The sequence below is a fragment of the Halichoerus grypus genome, chromosome 4 (genome assembly GCF_964656455.1).
Source record: "Halichoerus grypus chromosome 4, mHalGry1.hap1.1, whole genome shotgun sequence".
Taxonomy (NCBI): Eukaryota; Metazoa; Chordata; class Mammalia; order Carnivora; family Phocidae; genus Halichoerus; species Halichoerus grypus.
Window position 1 is genome coordinate 133,393,998 of NC_135715.1, and position 20,314 is coordinate 133,414,311.

Consider the following 20,314-nt stretch of genomic DNA (forward strand, 5'->3'; position numbering starts at 1 on the left):
CTCTTTCATTATTTTGGGGCTTGCTTTATGATTTACAATATACATCTTCAACTTATGCTAACCTACCTTCAAGCAGTATTATATCACTTCACAAATAGTATTAGAATCTTACAGTAGTTTACTTCCATTTCCTTCCTCCTGGCCTTTATTGTTATGTTTATGCTATTTATGTTACATTGTCACATGTTTCACTTATCTATATGTTATAAACATCATAATACATTGTTGTTAATTTTGTTTCAACAGTTAAGTATCTTTTTAAAAGATTTAAATAATAAAGAATTTCTTCAATATTTAACAACATAGTTATTTTCTGGTATTCTTCATTTTTTAATGTAGATCCATATTTCCATCTGGTGTTATTTTCCTTCTTCATAAAGGACTTCATTTAACATTTCTTACAGGGTGCCTGGGTGGCTCAGTTGGTTAAACGGCCGACCCTTGGTTTCAGCTCAGGTCATGATCTCGGGGTCATGAGGTCAAGCCCTGCGTGGAGCCCTGTGTCAGGCTCCACACACAGCAAGGGGTGTGCTTGAGATTCTCTCTTTCTCCCTCTCCCCCTCCCCCTGCATGCGGACATTCTCTATCTAAAGTAAAAATAAATAAAATCTTTAAAAAATAAATTTCTTATAATTCAGATCATCTGGTGATGACTTCTTTCAGCTTTGTATGTCTGAAAAAATTCTTTATTTTGCCTTTGTTTTTGAAAAATATTTTCACTGAGTATAGAATTCTTTCTCTTTTAATTCTTTAAAGATTTTGCTCCATTGCCTTCTCACTTGCATTGTTTCTGTTGAGGATTCTAATGTCATATTTATCTTTGTTCCTCTATATGTAACTCGTCTTTTTTCTTTGGTTGCTTTTAAGATTTTCTCTTTATGACTGTTCTTGAGCACTTTGATTATAAATCCTTTGGTGTAGTTTCCTCCAAGTTTTTTTGTTTGTGTGCTTGGACTTAGGTCTGTTAGTTTGTAGTTTTTATCAAATTTGGAAAAATTTTAACCGTAATTTCTTCAAATATTTTTTCTGTACCCTTCTTTCTTCCCCTCTTCAGGGACTCTAATTTCATGTATTGAGGCCACTTGAAGTTGTCCAACAGTTCACTAATGCTTGTTTTATGTTTTTTTTAAATTTATTTTTTTGCATGGCAATCCAAATTTATTGAACTACTGATGCTAAGTTATACAAAATTGCACCACTTTAATTAAGGCTTTCAGTTTACACTTGGCTACCTCAAAGTAGTTGTAACATTAGGTTGGTTAATTTAAATACTGTGACTCACAGTATTTAAGACACACAGTCTTTACACCCAAAACGGTTAATGCATACAAAGCAACAAGGCATTGTTAAATAAAACAGCAGTAGTTACTACAACTTAGGCCTTGTGACCAATCACACATGATTAAAATTACTTGCCACATTCACATCCACAGTACTCTTCCACAATTTAACGTCTCAACCAAAACATTACACCTGTGAAACAACCACTAATAGGCAGAAATACTAAACCTGTACATTTGGTATTGCAAATACACTTATGCATGAGCAAGCAAGGGATTCACAGTGAGAATCTACAGCTGCAGAAGCCTGAAAATGATTTACAAAAATTGTTAAATCATTAAAAAATTGTTTGAAAATATACACTTCTTGTTGTAGACCCCCACTGTACACACAACTATAAACATTGCTCCCTATGTAAACAAAAAAGGAAACATAATAGAAGATTTGACAAGTCTGGACATTTCCTGCCCAACAGATATTAAAAGCAATATCTTTAAGACATTATACTGAAAGGACTATTATATTTTAAAGACAAGATCACTGTCTCCACGGATTTTTTTTTAAATTAAAAAAACTTTATAGCTATGTCAATCAAAGCGCTTATTTGTACAATACAATGATAATGACCTTGAATTTATTTTTAAAAATTACAATAAGCTACAAGTATCAAAGAAGCAAAGTTATCTGGAGTAGTCTATATAGGAGCTCTTTGGACTTTATTATGCTAAAATAGTGGTGCTTTTAGGATTTACATTATTGTACTCCCCAATACAAAGTATGGGGCATGTTAAAGTATACAGTACACCATTTTCATACATGTACAACATAGGTGGATGAAAAACGTCTCTTAGCAATAATACTGGATTGTAGCCTCTGGTTTTACCAGCTGCATACTCTAGGACTATTATATAAGTTAAAATCTCTCTTGTGATACTGGAAAGTGATTAAAATGCGCAAACTGATGTAGTAGCTTTCATCTGCCTCCTAAAGGGTCCCACCACAGAAAGTCCATTTAAGACGTTGGTAGGGTTAACAAATTTGGAATGTTGGCGAGGTTGAACTGGGCAACAGCTCTTCAGACCTGGCTAAGAGCTACAATGTATTTAATATATTAAAGCAGCTGACATGTTGACTTTTTGCAGGCCTTCCCAGGCACTGGAGTTTTTCTGTTAATTTGCCACACTAGGTCATAAAAGATCTCATTAACGTTTATTTTTGATTTTGCAGAAGATTCTAAGAATGCACAGTTGTTCATTGTCTTGCTAGATTTTGACCGTGTTCCTTTCCTACAACTCTTTCATCTTCCAAGTCACACTTATATACCATCCAGAATCACTGGAACATCATCAGTGTCTTTAACTTGAAGAATCTGCTCTCTCAGATCTTGTAAATCATTAAATGTGGACTGTGCTGTGATGGAATAAACTAATGCAAAGCCTTGTCCATTTTTCATGTATAAATCTCTCACTGCGGTAAATTGTTCAGTTCCTGCAGTATCCAACATTTCAAGCATACGCTGTTGTCCATCTACTTCAACTTGCTTTCTGTAAGAGTCTTCTATCATAGGATCGTATTTTTCAACAAAAATTCCTTGACCAAACTGTACAGTCACAGCAGATTTTCCAGCGCCTCCTGAGCCAAGAACAACTAGCTTACACTCACGCATGGTGCAGACTTGTCACAAGCTAGTACTCTCAGCTGTCACCGGGCCCCCACAGCCCATGTCGCCCCAAGCCTTGCACTCCCTCCGGGTTGCTGCTCACGGCGCCAAGGCGGTCCTGCCGCCGCCACCACCACCGCTGCCCCGGCTCTCTTTTTGTTTTTTTAATTATTTTTTTTCTTCTGTATTTCATTTTGTATAGTTTCTATTGTCATGTTTTCAAGTTTACTAATCTTTTTTTCCTCAGTATCTCAATTCTGCCAATTCTATTCTGTGTGTGCGTGTGTGTATATATATGTATATATACAAAAAAAAAATATATATATATATATATTTTTTTTGTCTCAGACATTGTAGTTTTCATTTCCAAAAAGTCTGGTTGGGTCTTTTTTGTATCTCTGTGTCTCCATTTAACTTCTTGAACATATGGAATACAGTTCAAATAAGTGTTTTAATGTTGTTCTCTGTTAATTTTATTATCTGTGTTACTTCTGGATCCATTTCAGTTAGTTGACTTTCTCCTCATTATGGGTCATATTTTCCTGCGTGCCTGATAATCTTTGACTGGGTGCTGGCATTGTCAGTTTTATCTTTTTGTGTGCTGGATATTTTTGTATCCCTGTAAATATCTTTGTGCTTTGTTCTGGGATAAAGTTAAATTACAGGCATACTTTGTTTTATTGCACTTTGCTTTATTGTGCTTCACAGATTCTTACAAATTGAAGGTTTATGGCAACCCTTCCTCAAGTTTAAGTCCATTGGCGCCATTCTAACAGTATTTGCTCACTCTGTGTCACCGTGTCACATTTTGGTAATTCTCACTATATTTCAAACTTTTCTTTTATTATTATTATATTTGTTATAGTAATCTGTGATCAGTAATCACAACTTGTTGAATGTTCAGATGATGGTTAACATTTTTTAGCAATAAAGTATTTTAAAGTATGTACTTTGTTTAGACATAATGCTATTGCACATTTAGTAGACCACAGAATAGTGATCTATAACTTTCATATGAACCAGGAAACCGAAAAGTTCATTTGACTTACCTAATTGAAATAGTGGATCTATTGCAGTAATCTGGAACTGAACCCATAAGTATCTCTGAGGTATGCCTATATTGGAAACAGTTTCATCCTTTTGGATCTTGTTTTTAAGATCTGTTAGGTAAAAGCAGAGCCATGTTTAGGGCTAATATTTCCTCACTACTGAAGCAAGACACTTCTGAGTACTCTATCCAATGTCTTATGAATTATGATGTTAATCAGTCTGGCTGGTAGAAACACATTATTCCCAGCCCTCTATGAGCATCAGGCACTAGTTCCTTTAATCTTCTTAGATGGTTCTTTCCACAGCCTTGGGTAGTTTCCTCCCATGCATGTGCCGATCAGTACTCCGCTGAATACCCAAGAGGCCTTCCGCAGATGTTCAGGGTTCTTCATAGCTCTCTGCTGGTACTCTGTCCTATATGCTCTAGCTGCCTTGGTGTCTCCCAACACATGGTGGTAAGCGTTGAAATACAACTGGTCAGATGTAATCCCTCAGTTTTGCCCGCATTGCTCCTGGAAGAGTTCAAGTCTAGCTCTTTACAGGAAAAACAATAACCTCACTGGAAGCTGATCAGGAACATGCAAAAGTTCCAAAATTTCTCTATTTCTTTTCTTTTGCAGTTAAGGTTTCTTTCAGTAGACCCAGAGCCCGCCTTGAATGAAGTCCAGGGACACTTTCCATCTCACTCCTTCTTTATAGTCCCCTCAGTCTTTTCTGCCTTTCTTCCCTCTCTTGAGGGTCCTGCTCTCTCTGAGGGAAGCCTAGAAATTCTTGGGGGATTTTATAGGCTTTGTTCCTGGCTCCACCCTGGAAGGACAATGTTTGGCCATTATGGTTTCTTAGACATAAGTCTCTCACAGTTTTCTGAGTGGAACACAAATAAGATCAAAAAGCCTTCCTCTTGCTGACATGGACCAGGTCTCAAAAGACAACTTTGGTGTATTTAATAGTCTCTGTTTCTTTACTCTGTCTTACCAAAGACTTTGTCAACCTGCACTGAAGAGCATAAGAAAGGAGAAATGAGGAAAAATAAAAGCACCATTTTGCCTCAAAGGTACTTTTCTTTTTTTTTTTTAAAGATTTTATTTATTTATTTGAGAGAGAGGAGAGCTAGAGAGAGCACATGAGCAGGGGGGGAGGGGCTGGGGGAGAGAGAGAAGCAGACTCCCTGCTGAGCAGGGAGCCCAATGCAGGGCTCCATCCCAGGACCCCGGGATCATGACCTGAGCCGAAGGCAGCTGCTTGACTGACTGAGCCACCCGGGTGCCCTTCAAAGATACTATTCTTCAAATTAAATAGTTTATACAGGCTTTGGAGATCAGCCTAAGAAATTCACCACCATTAATTTGGTGGGGATACACCTACATTCCAAGCAATAGCTTTTGCTGGGGACTTTCTATAGAGAGCATGATTTTAATGTGAAAAAACCATTGTATCTAAATAGACAATAAAACTAAAAAAGACCAAGTCTTCCTAAATTTTCAATTTTTTAAGTAGAAAATTTTTATTTTTATGTAGGCAAATTTATCAATCTTTTCTTTTTTGTTTCTCCCCCTTACATCAAAAACTAAACTTTATTAGCTGGATTCATGTCAGTTTTTTGTTTGTTTGTTTGTTTGTTTTTAATCAATGAGATGGAGGTCCAGAGACTTAAATAATCTTAGCCTTTGTCACTTCTTGTCGTCTTGAACAAGTCATTTCATCTCACCAAGAACAGTTTTCTACACCAGTAAAACAAAGATTTAATATTCTAGAGAGCTTCTTTGTCATGGTTTAAAAATGTGTCCACAAATTACTTGATACTCTTCCCTTTAAGAGGTGGAACTTAATTTCTCTCTCATTGAATGTGGTCTGGACTAAATGACTTACTTGTAATGAATAGAAGATGAAGGAAGTGATGGTATGTCACTTCTAGGCCTTGGTCATAAAAGGTATTGTGGGTTTCCTCTTGCGCTTTCTCTCTGGATCCCTGCTTCCGAGGGAAGCCGTCTTCTATGTTATGAAGATACTCAAGCAGTTCTCTGTAGGGGCCCATGTGGCAGGGAACTGAGGCCTCCTGCCAACAGCCAGTAAGAAACTGAGGCTTTCTACCATCAGTCAAGTGAGTACACCATCTTGAAAATAAATCATGTGGCCCTAGTCAAGTCTTTAGATGACTGCAGCCCTGGCCGACATCTTGACTGTAATTTCATGAGAGACCGTGAACCAGAATTACCCAGATAAATTGCTTCTAAATTCCCAACCCTTACAAACTGTGAGATGACAGATGTTTGTTTTAAGACATTAAATTTTGGAGTAATTTGTTGTGTAGCAACAGAAAACTAATATATCCTTATATATATTATAACCTTACAGATACTTCCTGTTTATGATTCTGTAATTTAAATGTGGGAGGATGTATCTCTAGTTGCCTGTTGCTTTTACTAATAGTTTACAAAGTGCTTAGGCTATTATATTTTAAAACTCTTCCTTGAAGAGTCTGCATTCCATATGCCATTTTAGGCAGAAAACTAAATAACATATTTGAGTAGAGAGATTTTCCAACTGGATATTTACTATTTTAATAGCTTATATATTTTAATGAGATGAGACCTTGAGAAAATTATCACTTTCCATAGAGTTCTAAAGCAGGAAAAAGCTCTTTGGTCTTTGGAGGGCCAACAGGAACTATGTAGACCCTTGCAGTGTGTTGTGTTAAGTACATTTTCCTAAGAGGGGCACCTGGGTGGCTCAGTCGGTTAAGTGTCTGCCTTCAGCTCAAGTCATGATCCCAGGGTCCTGGGATCCAAAGCAGTGTCTTCAGGCTCCCTGCTCAACGGGAGTCTGCTTCTCTCTCTGCCCCTCCCCCAACTCATTCTCTCTCTCTCTCTCTCTCTCTCATAAATAAATAAAATCTTTAAAAAAACAAAACAAAACAAAAACATTTCCCTAAGAAAGAATATGGATACCTTTTACCAGATTTTCAGAGAATCTTCCCTGCCCCTGCCTCCCGCCCAAAAGAGTTTAGAACCACTGGTTCCCGTTTCTATCTGTGGGAATTGAGGTACAGAGAGGTAAGTGATTTGGGATTACCCAACAGAGAGCCTCTCACTCTTAACTCAGTTTCAGACTCCAGTCTGAGAGATAAATTCTACCTACATGAGGCAGCTCAGGGCAGAGCTGGTCTTTGCAGTGTTCTCAAGTGCCTAGACCCTCAGGACCTTTACACTTACTATTTTGCTATTGCATATCTCCTGCTCATTTAATCATCAAGCTGCTTCAGGAAGTGGGTGTGGAATAGATCTTCCTAAAAAGACCCCTCTTGCTGACAGATCTTTTGTCTTGGTTCCCGTCAGTTTTGCCCTTATATTGAAGCACACAGGAGCTCAACCAAAGTGCTTTTTTACCATGGTACCTGCCAGAATTCAGAACTACTCCACGGAGGAAATCCATTAGACTTACCTGACCTGATTACTACAGACATATCACTTACATGTTTCTTCAATACTTTTTGAAACCTTCACTTCTTTGCAGTACTGTTACTCATCTCTTTCTGAACTAAGCCAAATGTGAATATTATCATCATAATAAATTAAGAGATTTGGGTTGAAGGATCAGAAATCAAAGTTAAGTTCTAATATTTATGTTAGTTCAGAATTCATTCTTGCCTATTTAGAAATTAAAAATTGCTAGGAACCATCTAGAGATGCCTGGAAAACAAGTAGAAATCCTTAATTGGAGAGCTGGAACATATCTTGCATTCCTCTTACATCTTGCACAGGATGGATCATTCATTAGATTCTCTTTAGATACTTCATCATCAATAGTATCGAGCCTGGGCTGATTAAAGCTAAGGGAGCTCATGTTATAAATGACCAGGCCTAACAGAAAGAATGTAGGAAATCCTGGTTTTACCTCTGACTTTTATACCTTAAACTATCTGTACTTCAGCTTTCCCAAAACTTCACCCATATAGATTTGCCATCCATTCCCACCATCCCCATGTACTCCAGAACGCAATCTTTTTACTTTAGCTACAGCCAGGTCAGAGAAGCCATGACTGAAACGACAGCCTGGAGAAACTGAGGCTGAAGAATCTGTGCCAATGCCATGAGCTGCCCCCAAGGCTTAAGCTGGACTCCTGGCTCTCCCTCCTCCCACCTAGCTCCAGTAGGTGTCTCCTGTGAACAGGTTCCTGGCTTGGCCAAGTGACCTAGCGTGGTCCTGGCCACCATTCAGGGGTTCTGTAAGAGCACTGCCCCTGCTCCCCGACGGTGGGAACAGAGACTCAAAGCCTTGGAAACATTCCCAGGATCTCTCAATGCAAATGTTTCCAGCAAATTCAGCATTAGATCCTACCTTGTAAAACAGTCTTGTAGCACAAAGATAAAGTGAAATGACCGAAGTGCTAATCAGGTACGTTTATTTTTCCATAAACAGAAAGATACGGGAATATTTGGCAAGGAGAGGGTCGTATTTTGCATTTAGGTGAATTTTTTTTTTTTGAAAAGTAAAAACAGCTTTATATTTAAAGTACAGTAATTCTAAAATAACAGATCAGCCTTGTCTGAGGAACGGCAGGAAAATCCTTTGACAAGGAAATTAGGTTTATTTTTAAACTTCCAAGGGGTTGAATTTAATTATAGATGGCAGCAAAGAGGCAAAGATCCTTGAAAGTTTTTTAAAGAAAAACTAAGGTAAGGTGTTTGTTCTATAAGGATAATCTATTCCACTGTGTATGTGTGTGTATATTTTAAAGGGGAGAATAAAGAATAAAGAAAAAGGGGAAAAAAACCTTTTTGTGGTGTTCTTTGAATCTATCCAGAAAGTATGGACATTGATTAAACGGAGTAATTTAGGAAGACAAATATGGTTTTGGTGATTATATCAAAAAACATACCTACTCCAGGGGTGCCTCGATGGCTCAGTCGATTAAGCATCTGACTCTTGGTTTCAGCTCTGGTCATGATCTCAGGGTCCTGAGATTGAGCCCCACATCGGGTTCCACGCTCGGTGTGGAGTCTGCTTGTCCCTCTCCCTCTACTCCCCACCCCCTACCCCCACCCTCCACCCCCCCCAGAATAAATAAATAAAATCTTTAAGAAAAAAATATACCAGGCACCTGGGTGGCTCAGTTGGTTAAGCATCTGCCTTCAGCTTAGGTCATGATCCCAGGGTTTTGGGATGGAGCCCTGCATCGGCTTCCCTGCTCACCGGGGGTCTGCTTCTCCCTCACCCTCTGCCCCTCCTCCCTACTTGTGTTCTTTCTCTCAAATAAATAAAATCTTTTAAAAAAACAACAAAAAAACCCCCATACCTACTCTGTACCTCGAGATGGACATGTAGCTCAGCAGACTGATTCAGTAGTAATTAGGCTATGATCATTTTTGCTATCTACAAATTGCTTCAGAGGGGACTTTTCAAAGCAGAGTCAAAATTTATACAGTGAGATTACAAATTATTTTATAATAATGCTAACACATAAAATGATGACTTTTATTAGAAGGCTGTCTAAATTTCAGTTTTCTTAAAGAATTCGATACTTTGATTTTGCATGCAAAATATGCCAAATATTCATTGAACATGAATTATAAAGCAATATTAAAAGGGAAATACACATAGCAGAAAATATAAAAGTAAGTAAGAGCCAAGTTAATAAATTGTATACCTTTCACTACCTAGTATGCTAATATTGGTGCTCAAGAACTATTTACTATTAAAAAACAAGGCATGGCAGTGGTTCCAGAGCATATCCACTATACAATGAAATGATAACTAAAAATGTTTTATTTTGGGCGCCTGGGTGGCTCAGTCGTTAAGCGTCTGCCTTCGGCTCAGGTCATGATCCCAGGGTCCTGGGATCGAGTCCCACATCGGGCTCCCTGCTCGGCAGGAAGCCCGCTTCTCCCTCTCCCACTCCCCCTGCTTGTGTTCCTGCTCTCGCTGTCTCTCTCTGTCAAATAAATAAATAAAATCTTAAAAAATAAATAAATAAATAAAAATAAAAAATAAAAATGTTTTATTTTACTCTTTTATTTTGTAGGTATTATTACTTGGCATTCAAAGCACATGAAACACCTCTTGCCAGCAAAGAGAGCTGTGTTGCTATCTTGGAAAAATCCAGATTAGATCACTGGGTGCTGGGAAAAACAAAGGTAGTTTTTTCTCTTTTGTTCATATTGTCACCTGTGATGCTCTACTGTGTATCTTTGTCTCTTGTCAGTGATATGAATAGCTCTGTAAGTTGTGTGGCTTAGCAGACAAAACCCCAGCCTAACATTGATCTTTGCTGGTCTTGGGTCAGGAGTCCTAGGACCTCTGGACAAGAAGAGGAGGGTTCCCTCCTATTCTGCATGTAGTTTGAGAGAACCACTTAGCATTTCCAGAATGAGAACTTTGAGTTTATTTTAAAATGTCCCTTTTAAAATGTTGCTTATTCCAGCACCTCATGGAAATACACAAATCTTATTAATGACAGGAATGAGCATCTTTTACAGTTTTGTCCATTTTTCATTAGACTCATGTGTTTTTTACTATGTACCCTGATTAGTAGTCTCATCGTGTATAGCTCTTCATTTAGGGAACATCCCATCCCTGACCCAGGTTTTTATGATCCATTCTGAATTGCCGTACAAAGCCAGTCTTAGTCTGAGTGTGGATGGCAACACGGTTGCTCCTCAGCAGAAATTAGATCACTGTGGATCATTTAGGTCGTTCTCCTTCTGAACTTCCATCGTTGGCTGTGGATCAGTTCTGTTGGTTAGTACCTCCATCAAAGGCTGTGGAGATAGATAGTAGAAATCAAATTAAGAAAACAGAACTCCTGGCAGCTATAAAGCAGACTTGGAGAACATTTGGGATCTCCTAAATCCCATTAACCTCATCATCTGTTTGTATCAGTAATCAAGGATTGGCTTAACCTTAGAAGGGGTATTGTGTTTGCTCCCAAGAAGTCAGTAATGCTAGCATAAAAGAAGTCACTGTAAACTTTATGTAGATAACAGTTTTAATGTTTTTAATAAGAATTCTCTGGAGTCAGGGCGCCTGGGCGGCTCAGTTGGTTAAGCGTCTGCCTTCAGCTGAGGTCATGGTCCCAGAGTCCTGGGATCGAGTCCCGCATCGGGCTCCCTGCTCAGCGGGAAGCCTGCTTCTCCCTCTCCCACTCCCCCTGCTTGTGTTCCCTCTCTCTCTGTCAAATAAAAAAAATCTTAAAAAAAAAAAAAAGAATACTCTGGAGTAGACTGACCCTCTGTTTGGGAGCCCATACATAATGCTAAAACTAATATCTCATTTCAGGTTTTTCTCAAATATTACCATGTCGAGCAGTTAAATTTGTTGCTGCAAGAAGTCATAGGCAGAGTGGTTGTGCTGCAGGCATATGCCAAGGGGTGGCTTGGAGCCAGGAGATACAAAAGAATCAGAGAGAGGAGAGAGAAGGCGGCGATTGCCATTCAATCAGGTAAACGGTCCTGAATCTTGGCATTTCATCAAGTACTGGGGCCACTCATCTGTTGCTTTTCTCAATGGCTTCTTTTCTTCTTCTACCCTTCCTTCCCTTCTTCCTTCCTTTCTTCCTTGCTTCAGCAAATATTTATTGAGTGCCTATTGTAGGCCCTGGGCTAGATGCTGGGAATCTAGCCATGAGCAAGACTACCATGGTCCCTCTGACCTCCACATAAGCAAACAAGCCATCACAACACACTGTAGTGAGCAGCACGGTAGAGGGAGTGTGAAGTGGGCAGAGGGAAAACCCAAATCACACAGACCTGTGCCCCTTCTCCCAGATGACTGATATAATATACACCCCAGGCCCATCACCAAGTTCTCAGCATCAGAATTACTAATGCCCTTTCCCAAAGGCTTTTCTAGCACAGACAGAGCTTATAAACCAAGGGAACAAATCACCAGGCTCTCTCATATGCCCGGCCCATGCAGTGTCTCTTTGCACATGTGGGTGTCATTTATGTTACAAACAGCATCTGAGCTTCTGTGCTGTTGATGAGTGGTTATGAAAGCATCAGTCTTGAACATAGTGGACAATTTCCTTTGTGCTCTCATAACCCAGAATCCCGTTGTCCACTCTGGACTTCATGACCGCACTCAGCAACATGGGGAGCTGTGATGCTAATGGGAAGGACAAAAAGGTGAGGTGGTCATGCTCCTGGTGGGCAGCTTAATGTCCCAGTCCACTGTCTGTAGGACTCAGCACACCCCCAGAGATTTCTCTTTCTCTTCTCCTTATCCATTTTCCTTGCCTTCTGCCTTACTATTGCATCATTTCCTTCTCCCGAAGCACAGTTCTTGGCACATGGTTCATCCTTACCAAATGCAGGTGTTGTGCTACTAATTATCCCCCATGACTCCCTTCTTTATTTTTTATTATTTATTTTATTTGACAGAGTGAGAGAGAGAGAGGGCACAAGCAGGGGGGATGGCAAGCAGAGGGAGATGCAGGCTCCCCACTGAGCAGGGAGTGAGATGTGGGACTCGATCCCAGGACCCTAGGATCATACCCAAGCCCAAGGCAGATGCTTAACCGACTGAGCCACCCAGGCACCCTGACTCCCTTCTTTATTTTTCACTCCTTCAAATTTCATGTTCATACCTTCCTCCGAAATAAAAAAATCAAACAGATCAGGCTATTCCAGTTCTTTCCTACCATCCCCACAAACCACCCTACTCCCAAGTCCTGAACACAGAGCTTCCTCCAGGGATTAGAATGACAGGGAACAGCCTCACCTGGGATAGAGGTCCCCAGTGATTCATAAGTAGAATCCAGAGTGTTCTGGAAACTCACTGCCGGAACAAAAATAACTCCTTCTCAGAAGCATCTTGGAGGCCCAGCTAAGAGTACAGAGAGGCCCCTTTTCCCCATCATCGCTCACGTATCTCTGCTTATTTTCTTCAGTGAGAAAGCAGGAGGGAGGACAAGAGGGGTAATAGATTGGAGGGAAAACAGCTTATATCAATTCGCTGGCAAGTTCTTAAATTAATATCATTCCTAGCACATGGTTTTGTATTTTTAGCCTGGAGAGGATATGATGCTTGGAAGAAATTTAAGAAAATAAGCAACAGAAGGAGTGAGTCTGCGGTTCCTATTCAAGCAGGTAATTAAAACATCATTTTCATAGCATCCACTTGAAAATATTCTGTGATTGAGTTCATATGATTTTAGAAAGCTGAGAGGTGAATAATTCAGGAGCACTGGAATCGGAGTTTCGAGTTCTAGTGGGGGTTCTAGTGCTTGTTGTGACACACCCCGGCGTGATGATGAAAAGGCTGACAGCGAGCATTTGCCGCTTGCCATACTTGTGTAAGGAGACTCTCAGTAAGTGCTCTAATATTCCTGAGTTCATAGAGAAGGCACCTGTGGCCCAGAGAAGCGCAGTAACTTGTCCACGGTCACACAGCTGGTCAGTAGCAGAGTCAGCATTTGAACACCGGCAGGTCGGATAAAGTCAACTTCATATACCGCCAACTGAACAAATCCCTTTCCTTCTTGGAGTCACACATCTGTCATCTGTGAAACAGGAGGCCAGGCCCAAGTCTGGTTAAGTCTGGAAGGTGTCTGGCAACCTTGGAATTCTTGGATCATATGCAACACCCATCTTTCAGCATCACAGAGATAATAATAGCTCTGGGACTTTCCCAGCAAATGGGATTTCCCACACCCCAGCCTGTATGTGGCTAAGGTGGTCCTCTGGGCCCCGAGGGGTTAAGCTGTGGCTGAGTTTGGGCCTGGCTGCCTGAGTGCTTGGAGCTCTGGCTCCTGCCTCATCTGACCTGTCCCTGGCTCCTGGGTGGCTCTGTTCTTCTGCAAATGGCAGTACCCACGGTGCCTGCCAGCCTGGGTCCCCTTCATCATGGGAAGCCCTATATGCTAAGTGAGGCCCTGGAAGAAGTAGGCCCCAGAGCACACCTGGAGCTCCGAGAGTGTAAAATGTGGAGACAGAGTGAGAGAGCAGTGGCCAGTCCTGCGGATTCCACAAGCCTGAAGAGAGATAGGATTTCAGAAACTGCTGTCTTGAAGCAAACTCTTAAATAAAACAGCTGCAACCTTTTTGAGGCTGTCCCTGCCCAGAACCTGGCTCCAGGAACTCTTCTCCCAACTCTCTTGGGCCACTGTAGAGACCTGACATCTTCATTCAGAACCAAAATATTTGGAAGGAAGGGATGTCATTGAGATGCAAATGTGTAAATTTTAACACCATCGCCTAGGAATTTTAAGCTCTACAACTTCAAAGAGTTCATTGGAAGAAGGATCCAATTCTAGTTGCAGCTTAAGAAAGACAACTCACAGCGTATTTGTTCCTTCCTTGCCCACCTCCACACACCACACCACACCACACCACACGGCACACGCACACACGCGTGCTCACACCCCCCCCCCCACGGTCTCCTGGACTGATTTCTGATCTTGCAGTTTGGCCCAAAGCCCAACATATGTTTTAAAATATAAACTTTGGGTTATATATTGTTGATCCACTGAGTTCAGGATATAGGATCATAAATCACATTTTCCCTCTCTGAAAATGATCTTTAGAGGGTTCCCTGTTTGCACTCTGTTATTGCCAAGTGAGGGAGGGCTGCATGAAAACAGAGACAGGTTTGTTTCATCATCATATCAGGCCGGTCGTGAATGCACCTTTTTGGTAGAGCACCCATGCGGTAGGTACCATGGAAGGATAATTTTGTTTTGTGGAACTGGAGAGAACACATGTCTTCAAGGTGCTTCTTTTTTTTTTTAAGCTTTGCCAGCACCCCCCCCCCCTTTTTTTTTAGCCCGGCCGCTAGTGTTCCTACTTATCAAGTGGTGCTGGGAACTTCCACTAACTGAATTTACAGGGGCTTGGGGGGACATGAGAACAGGTACTAACTCCACCTCTCCGTCTTGCAAGTAGTGTGGCAGTCGGAGCAAAGCAGCCAGAGTCTCTTTGCCCTTCACCCCAACACCATGGACAGGAATTGAGGTGCTGGTGTTGTGCTAGCAGAAAAGATGCCTGGATAGGGTAACAGCATTTGCAATTGTATGGGCAGTTTACTTTTTTTTATTATTATGTTATGTTAATCACCATACATTACATCATTAGTTTTTGATGTAGTGTCGGGCAGTTTACTTTTACGTGAGAATGTTGTCCTTATCTTTATATTGGAAGGCATGGTTGTGTTTATCTAAAAAGCAAAGCAACTCATTCCAACTTCTCTGTTTCAGGTGTGTTGTTCCCAAAGCATAATCTTCTCATTACAAGCTCTTCACACACTAGGATGTTTCTGAGTAGAACAAGCCCCAGACCTAGCGGTTCCCTTACTTGTGAAGCCTGCAGGAAGTGGCTTACGGATATTATCCTAGTACAATCATTTCTGATTGTTTTCGAAACTTATTCTCTCGTTTATTTTTTTTTCAACAAATCATTGCACTTGAAATTTAGATTCTATGGAATGCATTTCTTTGTATTTCAAGTTCCGGCCCATTGCCTTTTTTTCTTTTTTTAGTGGTGTTGCTAAGATATGTTATATATTTTTAAAAGAGCAGCCCTTGAAATTTAGGAAGCATTTGGCATACATGTTGCTCCAGAGCAGCACATATTGAAATTTGTTTTCCTTTCATCTCCTTCCCAATAAAAGCAGCCGCACAGCTTATCCCTTTAGCTTCCTCAGAACTTCCTTTCAGAATTCCCGATCTATTACGGCACGTTCACATACCAGAAACAAGATGCCTTTTCATGCTGTCAACCTTTTTCATCTGAAATGTAAATTAATTCTTGCTGGTATGCCTTGACAGAGATCAAAGTCGGGGTATTAACCTTCCTGGGCTTTCTCCGGGAATCCGTCCCCAGGACTGGGCTGCCACTGCTAAGAGGCCAGTGTCCCTCCTCCAGGCAGCCCTCGGTCTAGGAGCCACCATTTCAAAGGTGCAGAGTCCTTTTGTAACTGACCTCTCATTACTTTAAACTAGGTGAGAAATGATCTGCCTGGCTAATTCCTGAAAGAGAGAGGGAAGGAGATACACACACACACACACACACACATGCACGCACACACACAGAGAGGCCTGTTCATTTTAATTGTGGGCCCTTCACTCGGATTCCTGGAGCTCATTTAAGTGGTTTTGACAGCGAGTGATCTCGGTTTGATAGAGGGAGGGACAGGGCTCCAGATTGGAAACCTCTCCCCTTGCTCAGTGGGTCATTTCTTGCCTGTCAGTCTTTGAGGTAGGCCACATTTGCATTTTCAAAATAAACAGATGCCTTTCAAATACATGAGCTGGTGGTCTAGAGATCTCTGTGGGCCCAAACAGTTCACCAGCCAGTGATCAAATGCTGGAAGAGAAAACAAACGAAAAAAATACCCTAGGTACATACGCATCTATTTCCTACGTGTATAACATTGCACCGGCAATAAAGGGCCTCTATGAGATGTGAGCAATCTCGGGGAGAGAGAGCTAGGGATCCCAAGCAAAAGTATAGTTTATCAGTTTGCCTTTTTCTTTTTTTTTTCGCCAGGGGAACAACTTTGAATGTCATCTTGGTGAGAAGTGACATGTTTTGTGTGTGTTTATTTGTTAATGCTAATAATAGGCTCTTGTCAAAGGAAAACATACTCTTTTAAACACCAAAGAATTTAAAATTACATACTTTTTTAATCAGAAAGATAAGATTACACACATTAGTTTTCAGATAGATGGGGTATTCTAAGTAAAAAGTAACAGTTATATGTCATTCCTTTACTAATCTATTATTTTTTTTAATGAACTCTTTAGTGTCACAAAGTGGATATAACCAGATTTATTCAAATAAAAATGAATATGTTCCTCAGTAAATACTATCAAAACACATAACCTAGTAGGGATTTTTAAAAGGTCTACAATATCTCATTAAAAATGCTCCTCTAATTCAAGATCTGTTTTTTAAGTGAGAGCCAAGTGGTGGGCTTCCCCATCTCAGAGGGGAAAATGCCTCAACTAGGTGACAGTGGAGCCCCAGGGGCTGGGAATGGAATTTCAAAGAGTGTCCCCAGGAAGGAGTAGGCTCTTCCAGCCCCGTTTCCCTGATCTCCCCCAACCCCCAGGAGCAGGAAGAGCCCATTGGTTTACAGCACATTTTCAACTAATTGCTTCAGGGCAGTGGAAAATGTTTCCCTCTCTGTCCTCCATCAACTTCCCACTTAACTCCCCCTCCGTCGCCCTTCCAACAACACAGATAAACGATGGCCATTTCTCCTTCCGATGCCTTTTGGCATCTGCCAAGGCTTAGGCTTCCTTGAGCCTGTGAACAGGCAATTTTAAACCCGATTCAACTGCAACTGCTGGGTGCATCATGTGACACTGGGCAATGAGAGTTGCTTTAAATGCTGCTTCCAGAGGGGAAATCAAGCGTCATGTCCAGAGAGGTTCCAGCACACTTGGATACAATTTCAGATAGCAAACTATCAGAGACTATTTAACTTCTTTTAGAAACTTGACCCTGCTTCATAACAAAACCAAATTTTTGTGTTTAAAACTGCCTGAACTTGGGGTGCCTGGGTGGTTCAGTCAGTTAAGTGTCTGCCTTCAGCTCAGGTCATGATCCCAGGGTCCTGGGATCAAGCCCCGCATGGGGCTCCCTGCTCAGCAGGGAGCCTACTTCTCCCTCTCCTCCCCACTCATGCTTGGTCTTCTCGCTTGTGCTCTCTGTTGCTATCTTTGTCTCTCTCTCTCTCAAATAAATAAATAAAATCTTTAAAAAAAAAAAGGCTGCCTGAACTTTTAAACCTCTCTCAGGTAAGGCCTCCTCTGGTCTTTTCTAACTTCAAAAGGTTGGTTCCTTTAGCACTGTTGGTGAGTTGGCAGTGACTGGGTGGTTGTAGTAATATCCTGGAACTAGATTTCCGGAAATATCCCTAGGTGTGCAGGACAACTATATTTTAAATTTGGAAATGTCTTTTTTCATTCACTGTTTATTAAGTACCTACTGTATGCTGGAGCTGCCATGGTGAACGATGGGATTTCATTTGGGGCATCAAATTTCCCATCTCTGATACAGAGGGTGATAAAACATGCTGCTCCTCAGAAGGATGCTGTTTATATCAGGTACTCTATATCATGTCAGTACATATTAGGAGGGAGTTCTATAAGACTCCAGTGCAATACAAAGAGTCAAAATCATTCTGAAATATAACTGAGGATATACATTGAAATAATCCATGTTTCTTGAAGGTAAAAATGGTTACAGGAGATAGTTTCAGACTGACAAAGCTGTGCATAAGCAGATTGTTGATCGCAAGCCAAACAGTAGAGGAAGGTCAAGTGAATGTACCATTGAAGGCAAAGGTCCACCTGGAACTAACAGAAGGAAATCAATCTGATCACTCCTCTCCTTTCATCTCTATTTCCCATTCTACCTCTATTCCACTGTTTCTTCACTCACTCCATTTCTATCTCTTAGACTCCTGGTCATTTCACACAAATGCTTACTTCCTCAAAATGTGAGAGAAGACAGGCTCCAAACTCTTCATGGCCAGGGCAGGAACCATCGACCTCTCTTTTCCTGTTGTGTTAAGTCATAGCCATACAAGAGTAAAGCACCATCTAGGGGAACGTGTTAGCTGGTGTGCCAGGCTTGAGCTGAACCATGAGGTGCATGCTAGCCCTACTGCCTTCTAAATCTTTGTATAATAGAAGACAGTACTTTCAGGCTCATGCAAGGAGTCCTGCCCAGTCCACCTGCACACTGCCTGGGTTTCTCTAGCTCTCTCTAAGTAAAAAGTTGGGGCTGATTTATGACAGCTGTAAGGGTTGTGCTTTACTTTGGGAAATTGCGCCATTTGTGACAGGACACATACAGAGACATGAGACCTACAGAGAGCGCCCGAAGCTTGGCTTAGAGGAAGTAGTATATAGCAGAGAGAAGGCCAGGCCTGTGGCTTCAAGGTTTCTGTCAAGAAATGGGCCCTGGCAAACCTCACTTGGGCACAAACAATGGAATTCTTGCCATGAAATAACTTGGAATGCTAAGGAATGTCCTTTGCTATGAAATCAAATTATTGTCCGTGTTAGAATTAAATGCCCAGAGTGCTATTCACCTAATGCACAGAGAGGAAACTGTAAAGAGCCGACATGGGCTTGAGGTCTGATTGTGACTGATATATTGACATGGCACAGAACTGTGCTTAAGATGAAACTGGTGCAGCAGTCTGTGCCCCCAGGACTCAAGATTAAACTTTCAGAGGAAGTCCCTGCGTACTTCAGCTTTGAATCAGCTTCTCCATTCTGGACCTCATGTAGAACTCCACAATCTGGCTGCAAAGAGGTCCTGCCCAAAGTGGCATCTTAACACCTCAACCTATCAACTACACTCAGCGTGACTGTGATCACTAACACACTCAAGTCACCTTTATTCTGTTCCTTTAAATTTTTTTCAAGTTTCTTTTTTTCATATGGAATCATAGTTATTTAGGCTATATCCACATAATAGTAAAGAAACATTTAGGGACAAAATTAACTGCTCTGGCAAGAGTGATTGGACTTCTTTTCCTCAAAAGACTCCTGTGTGTGGAAAGGCAGATTTTGTTTTCCCCCTTAACAGATGAAACAGAAGCACAGAGAATTTAAATAAGTTGTCTCTCCTTATGTGTTATGGGAGCTTAAGAATTGGCTGGTGTTCCAGGGTGGCTCAGTTGGGTGAGTGTCTGACTCTTGGTTTCAGCTCAAGTCATGATCTCATGGGTCATGGGATCTAGCCCTGTGCAGCCTCCATGCTCAGTGGGGAGACTGCCCGAAGATTCTCTCCCTCTTCCCTTCCTCCCATGTGTGCTCACGTTGGTGCTCTCTCCCTTTCTCTCTAAAATAAATAAATCTTAAAAAAAAAAAAAAATTGGTATCAAAGCCCTCTTCTCAGTCTTTATCTACTGCTCTTTGCAGTAGACCACACTCTACCATTTATTTGCACCTTGGATATGGCACACTGACATAGAGTACCAGTCAAAGCTTTGGGAAAAGTTTCATATACCAACTTAAGCAAGTGGACTTTGGAGTCAAAACAATTTACTTTAACCAAAACAATGAAAACTCTGATTAAAAATGGGCAGAGGACCTGAATGGGCATTTTTTCAAAAGAAGACATACTGATAGCCAACAAACACATGAAAAGATGCTCAACATCACTCGTCATCAGGGAAATAGAAATCAAAACCACAATGAGATGTCACCATACATCTGTCAGAATGGCTAAAATCAAGAAAACAAAAAATAACAGGTGTTGGTGAAGTACATGGAGAAAAAGGAACCTGGGTACAGTGCTGGTGGGAATATAATTGGTGCAGCCACTATGGAATACAGTGTGCAAGTGTTTCAAAAAATTAAAAATA

The 20,314-nt window shown here is 41.0% G+C and overlaps 1 protein-coding gene and 1 pseudogene across 1 annotated transcript in view; one reads left to right on the forward strand and one right to left on the reverse strand.

Annotated features, from left to right (window-relative positions):
* The window catches only part of MYO3B (myosin IIIB), a 394,785-nt gene that overhangs the window by 240,042 nt on the left and 134,429 nt on the right, over window positions 1-20,314 (forward strand). The window contains exons 25-27 of the mRNA XM_078070027.1: window positions 10,014-10,125; window positions 11,267-11,429; window positions 12,997-13,077. Of these exons, the coding sequence (XP_077926153.1) occupies window positions 10,014-10,125; window positions 11,267-11,429; window positions 12,997-13,077 (356 nt within the window). The remainder of the gene's footprint in view (window positions 1-10,013; window positions 10,126-11,266; window positions 11,430-12,996; window positions 13,078-20,314) is intronic.
* On the reverse strand, window positions 2,342-2,947 carry LOC118519686 (ras-related protein Rap-1b pseudogene; annotated as a pseudogene).